This window comes from Nicotiana tabacum, chromosome 22 (assembly GCF_000715075.1).
Source record: "Nicotiana tabacum cultivar K326 chromosome 22, ASM71507v2, whole genome shotgun sequence".
Classification (NCBI taxonomy): Eukaryota; Viridiplantae; Streptophyta; class Magnoliopsida; order Solanales; family Solanaceae; genus Nicotiana; species Nicotiana tabacum.
Genome location: NC_134101.1, coordinates 47,704,920 through 47,716,181, shown reverse-complemented (window position 1 = coordinate 47,716,181; position 11,262 = coordinate 47,704,920). Strand labels below are relative to the sequence as shown.

The window sequence follows — 11,262 nt, the reverse complement described above, 5'->3', positions numbered from 1 at the left end:
GGGTGATCTCCAAGGACGTATAACTTTGGGTTTGGAACATTGGAGCGAACTTTCAATCTCAAGATTTTTGGAACAAATAAAGTTGCCCTCTCTGAGCTCTGGGCGCCTTTCACAATCAACGGTGCATCTAGGCTTGGACTTACTTCCAGTTTGGTTCCCTCTTGAATCGTTACCACTGTCATTTCTGCTCGACCAACCGGCTTGTATTCATGATCTCGGCCAATCATTCCCACAAAATGAACATCATTGTGTACTGGCAACGGGTTATTGGTCACATTAGGAGGGTCCTCGCCGTTCGTGACTACAATTAATTTTTCAACAATTAGTCTTTCTATGGCTCTTTTCAAGGTCCAACAGTCATCAGTGCTATGCCCCGGAGCACCTGAATGGTATTCACATCTAGCATTTGCTTGAAATCGTGTGAATCAGGATGCATATGGTGGGGAGCGATGGGTCCAATCACGCCCATCTGCTTCAACTTCTGGAATAGACTAGAGTATGATTCAGCCAATGGAGTAAATTTTTCCACCGGCCTCTGCTCTCGACCATAATCCTGCCTAGGACGAGCATTGTAGGGTGCCCGAAAATTTTGCTGCTGAGGTCGGGGGAATCTTGGAGCCGGTGCCCGTACCTGTTGATTGGGAGGACGAGCATATGATTGAGCATTAAACAATGTATATTGTGGCGGTCCCACGGAGTACTGAGGAATTGGCGGTTGATAGTAATGTTGAGGGTAGCTGGATTGCCCCTGCTGAACTTGCACATAAGGGTGCGATGCCCCTCTTTGAACTTCCCTGGATCCCGAAGTCATCATGGACCCTTCATCTCTCTTCTTTCTATTTGCCAAACTTCCCGACCCATTTTGGATAGTTTGGGTGGTGGCTTTGAGAGCAGCTTGACTTACAATTCTGCCAGTCTTGAGGCCATTTTCGACCATTTCTCCTATTTTGATCGCTTCCGCAAAAGTTCTACCCATTGCGGACATCATGTTCTGAAAGTAATCAGGCTCTTGGGCCTCCAGAAAAATAGTGATCAACTCGTGGTTATCCATGGGTGGCTTAACTCTAGCTGCTTGCTCCCTCCACTTGATTGCATACTCCCTAAAGCTTTCAGTCGGCTTTTTCTTCATATTGGATAGGGAATTGCGATCCGGCGCAATATCTATGTTGTATTGAAATTGTTTGACGAAGGCTTGGGCCATGTCATCCCAGATATGCCAATGAGAGATATCTTGGTCAATGAACCATTCGGGGGCTACCCCCACAAGACTTTCCCCAAAATAAGCCATCAGTAATTCTTCTTTTCCACCTGCACCCCTCAGCTGGTTGCAGTACCTTTTCAAATGGGCGATAGGGTCGTCGTGTCCATCATACTTCTCGAATTTTGGGGTCTTAAACCCTGGTGGCAAATGGATGTGAGGGAACATGCATAGATCACTGAACGAAACACTTTTGTGACCCCCTAGTCCCTGTATGTTCTTTATGTTTTGTTCAAGACTTTTCATTTTCCTGGCCATCTCATCCGGCTCAACCGTCTTGGCAAGCCTTTTGTTTTCCACTGGTGACTTGTACTGAGGAGTCTGATTATATGGAGTCGAGACCCCGAAAGCCATATTTGGTGAGTAGTATTGGCCATCATAAGCATGAGACGGCGGCTCATTGATTGGCCTCATCACAGGAGGTGGAGGCGGGATTGTGTATGCCGGTGCGCCAGACCCGACTAGAGGAGTGTTCCTGACCGGTGCGACTGGAGGTCGCACATTAGAGGTACCAGGAGCAACGTGGAGGCTGTAGTTTGGCACATACCCTGTTGGTAGGATGTGGTCGCTCGTTGTATGGAGCGGTGGTTGAGTAGCCATAGGTACGGTGGAAGTTCCCTCTGAGGGACCACGGGGTGGAGGCTGACCAGACACCCAAGCTTGATATACATCAGACAATTGCTGTCTCAATTTTCTTATTTCCTCCGACTCTTGTTCAACTGATTGACCCTGGGGGTCGTCAGTGATCAGCTCGATCTCATCATCGTTGGCCATTACTACTGCTCCCTTAGATCTAGTGAAGTAATGGTGTGTTGCCAGTTTCACCACAAACCAACCACCTTAAGCTTTTCTATGTAAGAGACAACAAACGTGTTAGGGTTAAGCATTTTATAGATATGAATCACACATAATGTGCCATGCTCCTATCATTGTCACTATTTCTAGCATGCTTTTGGAGGCTTCATGTTTCATTCCGGCTTATGAGGTTGCTTCTTATTGACACACTTATTTTCTTCTCATTTTTATTTTTATTTTTTTACTATTATTATTTTATTTTTATTTTTATTTTTTTTACTCACGCCTCATTTTGATCCCTCATTCTAGAATCATTTAAAAATATTTTGATCGAACCTTTTGTGGGTTGCCTACGTATCATGTCGCCGCATGAATCAGATCATTACGTAGTTCAGGGGAAAATAATAATAATTTTGATTTTTTTTTTAAATTGACTCTAAAGACATAAATATGACTAAAAATGCGACAAACATAAAATTAAAAATACGACAAATGCAAAATGAAACTAAAAACTAATTGACTGTACTAAAACTTTAATCTTCAATGGCATTCTTTCTTAAACTAATATCATCAATGGTCTGCATCCCTTGGCCTCCACTCTCCCCCCAACATCTCGTACAAATTCTGAAACACTCCCGGCAATTGTGGAACGAGGGCACGTGCCTGTTGACCAACTTTCTCATTGTTTAGATGACGATGATCGTCATGAATATATGTTGCTTTCTCTGCCAATTGAGGTACTTTCTCTCTAGCTTGCCCCATATTCACGTGACAATTCTCCAACCATATCTGGGTAGTGTTGAGGGCGTTACCCATCTCAGTCTCGCATCCCTCGTATTCTTCAATACGGCGGTTTAGCACAGCTCTCTCAATCATCCACTGACGCCGCTCTACCTCAAAATCTGCATGTTGATGACCTCCCTTATGCCTTTTAATTTCTTCCAATTGTGCAAGAAACTGACCCTTTGAGCGTATCCAATTGACCCTTTCTCTTTCAAACTGCTCTCTCTGCTGATCAAAGTCCAATTGTTGCTGGTGTGCATCCTCTTCAATGATACTCAAGTCTTCTTGCAGCTTATGCATTTCAACATTGTTATTTGCCTCAACTCTTCTAACTAAACCAATAGTGCTTGCCAATTCTTCTTCTAAGCGGGCCGCCTCATTTTTAGCATGCTTTAGATCTTTATCCATGCCCCGTAAGGCCGATTGATAATCTTTCTCAATATTTAAACGAATCTGAGTGACTCCGGCTTGCAGTTGGGTTTGTTGTTTAGATATGGTCATCCGGGAATGCTCCAATTCCTCTGTTAACCTTTCTATAGCTCTTTGATCATTTCTCCTCCTGTTGGATCCTTCAGGCCTATCTCTAAGCGATGAAGGGTCATGAAACCAGGTAATATATTCGGGGATCACATCTCCATGATCTCGGTCTTCTACCATATCATTCAACTCTGAGACTTTACTTGCATACCAAATTTTTATAATTTCTTCTTCGTCATGAGGTTGATCTTTACCAAAATCATAACAGAACTTGCTCATATCTCGTGTTGGTGGCACCTCCTGTAGTCGTGCAAATTGGCGCATTACCCGAAGTGGAGCATAAGACTGAACACCATCCAATCCTATGAGTACCAAATAAGAATGGTATGCAGACTCACAAATGACCTCTTTAGAGGAGAACCAATCGTAGTTCCAAGTGATCCGTTTGGCAGATAGAGTAAGAAGTAGTACTTTCCAGGCGCCAATCCCCTCTGGTAAGTCACATTCGTTAATTCTTTTCTGTTGATCATAAGTATGATTGGGCCATAGCTCACTAAAATTAGTGATCGTAGGATTACGATAGAAATGCTCCAAAAACCATATATGTAACAAAATGTTGCAACCATCAAAGTTTCGCGCGCCCATTTTACATCTAGTTAAAGCACGGAAAATGCAAGAAAGAATCATAGGGACCAAAGTATAATCACCCCCTTCTGAGGTCAGAGCCTCAACTACACCTGCCAAGCGGATGTCAATGCGTCCCTCTCTTTCCGGGAAAACTACACGCCCCAAAAAAGTGACCATAAATGCAAACCTTCTATGTACCTTCCATGTTTCCTTATCTTCCTTTGATTTCAATTTTCCCACATTCCTTTCGAAATTGCATTCTAGGCCATACAACTGAAACAAAAAGCCCAACTTAACCCATTTGCCTCCTAGACCTTCATATTGTCCGTAGTTTATGTTCAAAAGCTTCAGAAACCTACCCTCGTTCACATTTTTTGGTACTATGGGCCTTTTGCGGCGAAGATTGCGGCCCCACCCCTGGAAATGGGCGATTTCCTCCAAGGTCGGAGTCATTTCACAGTCGGTAAAACGGAACACATTATTTTCAGGATCCTAGTACGGAATCAAAGCTTCAATCACATCCCTCCTGGGCTTTATCGTAATCATGTTAACCAAATGTCCCAAGTATTTCTTTATCTGGTTTCGCTCATATTCCTTAAAGTCTCTCCGCCAATCCCACAACAACTGTGGTATCTAATCGACAATGAGAAAATCTGGTATCCCTTCTGATCTGGGCCTCTTTTCAGACTTACCTCTTTCCCCACTCATGGTATACCTGTCTACCCAGACACGGGGTTAGGCTTTGATCAAACATATTATTGACACATAAAAATTCTGATTTGTCGGGTTTTGACTCTATAAAAGAATATAAATAAATAAATAAATAAATAAAAGCTAAACTGTGGGACTATATAAAAAAAAAATATTTTTGGATTTAGTATTTTTTTTTTTTGATTTTCTAAGGAAAGAATTGTAAATAGGGAATTAAGGAAAAGGAAAATATTTTTGTTTTTTTTTTTTTTTTTGAAAATTGGGGCCGGAACCGATGAGGTTTGCCTACGTATCTTACATCCGGTGAGAATCAGACCCGCGTAGTTCGGTAAAAACCTACTATGTTCTTTTTTTTGATTTTTTTGAAAAATTAATCTTTAAAAAACCGTATGCACTAGACCACATCATTTTTTTTATGTTTGTTCAACTGATTTATGCTAAAGTCGGTCGACATGCCAGCCTCCCAAATAATGCAACAAGTAGCACATAACATGACATAATGGTCTCAACAAGGTACCTGTCCTAAAACAGAACTCGACCCTTGTGTCGAACGCTGCTAAGTCAAATGTACATAATGCAAATAAAGCGTAGCCTACTAGGGATATTCGTTGCTTGTGGCTTGTTCTTCTAAGTTTCTAAATCCTAAAGGAGATAGTATCGGCTTATCCGGGCGGACAACCCGAGCCGAGGAGCGTCAAGCATTACCAGTAGTAGAATAGCACTGGCTAGCTAACGGCTCTCCCGCCTAAGCATGTGTGACTAAATCCTTCACCAGAAGCTGGTAGGCTAACTGGCTTTATCTCAAGACAGAAATTTTGTGATGCTGGTAGGCAAACACAACATAACTAACTATAAGAAGACTCAGAGAGGTGCGAGAGGATACAATTTATATGTACAGTTCAACAATATCAAAATAAAAAAAAGCGGACAAGTAACACATTAGGCCCAAATAAATCACAATATATACTAAAATTAATAAAGCCAAACAAAGTCAATATACAAGCTCGAATTCTTGAGAATCCCCAGCAGAGTCGCCAGAGCTGTCACACCCATTTTTATCCCAAAAAAGACATGTATCTGTTATGGATTGTAGGTTAAAGAGTTTTTCCAATTAAAGTGACAATTTTGAAATAGGGATTATTTTATTTACAGAGTCGCCACTTGGAATTGAGTTTTTGGGTGTTCCAAGTCACCTTTTATTTGAATCCCTAGTCAAAAGAAGGTTTGACTCTATTATTATTGTTCTGCGAAAACAAAGTCTGGGTAAGAAATTCTGTTGACCGAGGAGAAGTTGTAAGGCATTCCCCGAGTCCCATGGTTCTAGCACGGTCGCTTTAGTGACTACATTTGGCTTGAATTAATTTTGAATAAACCGTGAATTATAAAATTCTCATGCTTTTACCTAATCGCTTTTATTTCTTGATCATTAGATTTATTAAAGAATATTTTTGGATAATATTACATTGTTATAACCATGCTACGCAAGCGAATGCATGATTGAAAATAAAATTTATTAAGTTATCATAATCGCACTTTGCAAGCGAACCCGAAATCATGACAATCAATTATTTGTAGTGCTTTTACTTTTGAGAAAATTACTACATTTGTACTTGAGAAATTAATTTGAAAAATTTATTAAATGTTATTACCGCGCTACGCAAGCGAGTCGATGGTTATGACAAAAATAATTAAACCTAAAAGAGAAGGCATGATATTTGTTTGCAAAGCTAATTATTGAATGTAAGAATTATGCTACGCAAGCGAATCCGTGATCGTGTTAAAATTATTAACGCACGTGATGAAGAATTCACTGGCCTTCTATTTTAAAAGTACTTTAAGTCATATAACTATTTAAAGAGAATATAGATCTTTGAAATTAATTGATAAAACCCTTTATGTTTGAAAATTGGGCTAGCTTTTTATCAACTTAAGAATGGAATGATTTGGAGATTTTGGCGGTTAAAATAGCATTTGGCCCACTATGATTTTAAAACACCATTTTTTCAATTCTAAGTGCAAGAAATTAACTGCCGCAAATCACTTTCTTTCTTCCCATTCTCTTTTTTATGTATTTATGAAAAATATAGAATATATATATATATATATATATATATATATAAAATTTATTTTTTGTTATTTTTTTTTGAAAATAACTTAATGATCTCATACCTATTTGGTCTAATAGATTTATATTTGTTTAAATAAAATGTTATTCTTACATAGAACTAAAATTTAGCCAAAGTTCACCAAGAATCTTTACACCAATATAATCTCAAAGACAAACCCCTATCCCAAGTAGAAAAGAAATAATGTATTGATACCGTAATCTTATCAAACCTGCATACATATTCTACTTTATGAAGAGATTTAGATTTCGATATCCATGAGAAATAAGCTTAAACTAACATGAGAGTCAGGATAGTTACATGAATCTGACAAGGTATTTGAACCCAAATGATAGAAAATATTCTTGGTTAATTTCATATTATACTACCACTAACATGAGTAAAACAAAGTTATACAGAATTTTGTAAAGAAGACTGATCTAGAAGAAAGTGAGCAAAAATCATTCACTAGTCGAACTTGGATGGTACTCTAACAACAACAGATATCTAAGCATCAAACAATAATTTTTAATTACAAACACAGAACAATCAAGAAAATAATCTTGTTCATCGCAATAAATATTCAACTAAAAAAGAAGATTCAAGTATTACCTTTTTGCAAAGATTTCATAATAAAGTAAAAGTTGTAATCCATTTGCAGAGACTTAAGAACAGCAAGGTGGCCTAGGCCGCGGATTCGAAGGCAAACAAAAGTGATGGACTTTATCCAAACTCACAGCTATCAAACACAGATCAAAACCAACAACAACATCAGTGTAGCAACCCAGAAGACACCTTGAAACTCGACAGTTTTTTTAAATAAGAAAGAACTACACACTAACTTCAAACTTTTTATATTTTTCTGAAAGATTTTTGCTCTTAGTTTCAGCCTTCTTTAGATTTTTCTGCCCCCTTTGTGTGTGTTTGTGAGTGTATGTGAGTGAGGTCAAAATTTGTGGGTGGAGGAGGAAGAAGGTGAGATAGGCGGCTAGGTTGAAGAAGGTTGCTCCCCCTCTTTGTTTTGGTGTAGAAGAGAGATCCTCCGTTCTTGGAGGAAGTTTGGTGTGCTTTAATTTGGGGTATGGGGTTTGTGAGTGGGGGACAAAGTGTGGGGGACAAAGCATGTGGGACAAGCATGGGGGACAAAGAAAAGTTAAGTGGGGACACGCCTGGAAAGCGGGAAATATTCAAGCACGGTCAAAAATTAGGTGCTCACAAACTTGAAAGATCTTAATCCTTAGAAATAGAGATCTTATTAATATTGACTAACCATTATTACACATAAAACACCATTTGACCGGCCATTGTAAGGTCAGGGGTATATTCGTTTAATTTAATTTACTTTAGCTAATTGCTTAAGTTCGGTGGGAAGAGAAACAAAAAAGAGATGATCAATTTAAGTGTTTATGCAAATAATTTTTATTGTTTACTATTCTAGAATTTCAAAAGCATTGTCCAGTTAAAGAATAAAGAAACACCATCGGAATAACTAGCTAGATTATTAGGTATATTTAGTTATTAATTTAGATTATGTGCAAAACAAATGAAAGTTAACTATGATTAGACACTAATAATTGTAGTTAGATTAAGTAACAAGTATCATTTAGTTATTGGATTGGTATAAACACCCTGTGAGGGTAAGTTTTTCCCCTGCTATTTTCAGAGTAGATTTTCGTTATTATGCAAGTGCATTTAGTAAAATGCCCTACTCCCAAGATATAATACACCACTCAAAAATCTTCTAATGCGTATTCAAATAGAAGTTCCAGAAAGGTCTTAAATCTCTCAGCTGTTTTAATAGGAACTAGATTGAAGTAAAGAAACTCGTAAAAGTGAAAAGATGAAGAGCCAATAGATGAAGTTTTGGAAACTCAACATATATGGAACTCAAATTATGATTTCTTGGGCTGTTGGGTAGGTATTTATAGATAGTGAACTATTCTCTCCGTTCCAATTTATGTGAACCTATTTGATTAGACACGGAGTTTAAGAAAAAATAAAGACTTTTGAGATTTGTGGTCCTAAACAAGTCAAAAAGGGTCCAGAGTATTTGTGTGGTTATAAAAGCTTTTCATTAAGGGTAGAATTACAAATTTAAGCTAAATTGTTTCCAAATTTAGAAAGTGATCATTCTTTTTGAAACGAACTAAAAAAAAATAGGTTCACGTAAATTGGAATAGATGGAGTATAACTAATGTACCTTCTCGTGAATTGATATGGCATTCTACAAAAATTGGATACATCTCTTCAGATGTATACAAAAATTGTACACATCTTCTGGAAAATGTTGTGCCTTTTCAACAATAGGTACATACAATATTAAGCATATTAAAATTTGATACTCACAATGAAACCAATAACTTTCATATACTTATGATTATTTCCATTTGGGATAAATATATACACTTGAACTGGAAGTAGCCATCGGCAGGTCATGAATGCTGACTAATTGTTGGTCTTACCACTTGTATCAATAGACAAACTTTAATTAATGTTGAGGTTTTTTGCTTATAAAGTCCGTCAAATTGCTAAATCTTTCCTTATTTCTCTGTAACACTTATCTTTTATCTTTTTAATACACTATTCTACTTGCTACGAGTTTGTATTGAAAGTTTGCATTGCAACAACATACAAGCATAAATTTTAATTGGGATTAGGGGTGACAAATGGGCAACTTGTTAGTTTAAATTTAAACAAGGGCTTAAAATTGCAAACGTTGTTATACGACTCGTACTGCTCATGAAGTGTATTATTTGTATAAAAAAAAATAAGACCGAATAACCTAATAAACACGTCTACTTGTCCCAGACATCCCATCCCCTCTACTAGAGGTGTCTAGTTTCTGCTAGGCTATTTGGCTAAAAAGCCCGGCAAAAAAGGCAACATAATCAAGTAGAGTTTACAAATAAGTTTTACTAACAACAACAACAACAACAACATTGACATGAGGCGGGAGGATAGTGTGTACGCAGAACTTAAACCTATCAGAGAGGTTGTTTTCAATAGACCCTCGACATCCTTTCCTCTAAGAACTCCACACCTTGCTCTTGGAGTGACTCGAACTCACAACCTCTTGGTTGAAAATGGAAGTTGCTTACCATCAAAGCAACCCCTCTTGTCTAAATTAAAAAAGGGTAGTTATCCTCAGTTAAGTGAAATTAAAAAAGCGTAGTCATCCTCAACGGAAACAACCTAGTATGATTATAACATCCCTATCCTTTGTCACCCTTTAACTATAAGAGCAAAACTTAAAGCAACACACAACAATAGAACAAAAGTGAAAAAGAGACAGTTCAGACAAACAGAGAAATAATACGAGAAGAATAATAGAATCCCATGCTGTATTTTGTAGTGGCAAATAAAATTACATGAAACGATGCACTAAATAATCACAAAATCATTACATTACATAAAAAGGCACAAAATACCATAATCAGCTTACAAATCATACACTTGTTTGCCAGTGAACTTGACCTCAATTGGACTCTTGTTCTTACCAATGGATCTGAAGTTTTGTCCAACTCCTTGACGGCCAGCGTTCACCTTTTCTGGATACACACCATCCTTAGGATGCAAGTATTGAACCTCACCATTAGGAAACACCCTGTAAAACCTGTAGTTAATCTTGTACTTAGACCTCAGCCTAGTACCAAGTGCTAAACACTGCTCTTTCCTCGCCAATTTCAACAAATTAGCACCTTCCCTCATAATAGCAGCACCACCAGTTGGCATTTCAAAGATCTGCTCTTTAGGTGATTCCCAAGTGATTACGTAGAATTCCTCAACTTGGGCCTTGCGAAGAAGCCCACCGGTGCTGCCACCGAAGATCGGGGAAGGTGTATTTGGGTCCAATTGTGGTGGGGTGAAGCCCACTGGAGCCTCTGCTTCTTTTGTGGCGGCGGCGGCGGCTTCTTCGGCCATGGCTCTAATGGGACGGGGAGCGGAAACAGTGGATTTGAGTTGCTTAGGAGAGAAGGAAGCGAGGGATTGTTTCCATGGGGAAGAGGATTTTGGGGCAGAGAGAGCTGGAGTGAAGAGAGAAGCTTGAGTTGCCATGGCCATTGAAGAATTATTGGCTTAGGAAAGTTAGGGAAATGGAGATGTATTTGTGCAGAATGAGAATGAGAGAAGAGAGTTCATTTTTTGTTATTCGGATATATGTGGTGGAGATAAGGATATTGGATAGGGTTATTCAGATACAGACCAATTAGAAGGTGTGATTTTGATACGCATTCTAACCAAGTCAGTGAAGTCCTCAGCCTTTAGTTTTCTTTTGACATGTGTCGTTTGGATCTTGGTTAATGCTCGGGTGTAATATCTCAGGTAAACTATAGATTTTGTTAAGTGGAGTATAAAAATGGAAAAGTGACCCTTATAACTATCCAGGTTGAAATTCTTTATTACAGTTACTATCCATACACTCAATTTACATTCTGGATCGGAAATATTTAAACATGCTATAAATGTTACTCCATTTAAACTAGTAGCACTACTTTTTAATATACC

General features: G+C 38.3%; 1 protein-coding gene across 1 annotated transcript; it reads right to left on the bottom strand.

The window, feature by feature from the left end:
- Positions 1–10,080: 10,080 nt before the first annotated feature.
- LOC107763149 (photosystem I reaction center subunit II, chloroplastic-like) lies at positions 10,081–10,956 on the bottom strand. The gene has a single exon (XM_016581597.2). It carries the CDS (start codon positions 10,816–10,818, stop codon positions 10,195–10,197), a length of 624 nt encoding a protein of 207 aa, XP_016437083.1. The 5' UTR covers positions 10,819–10,956; the 3' UTR covers positions 10,081–10,194.
- Between the last annotated feature and the right edge of the window lie 306 nt (positions 10,957–11,262).

Coding starts and splice junctions, on each gene's coding strand:
- LOC107763149 (XM_016581597.2), bottom strand. CDS start 10,818: ATGGCCATGGCAACTCAAGCTTCTCTCTTCACTCCAGCTCTCTCTGCC.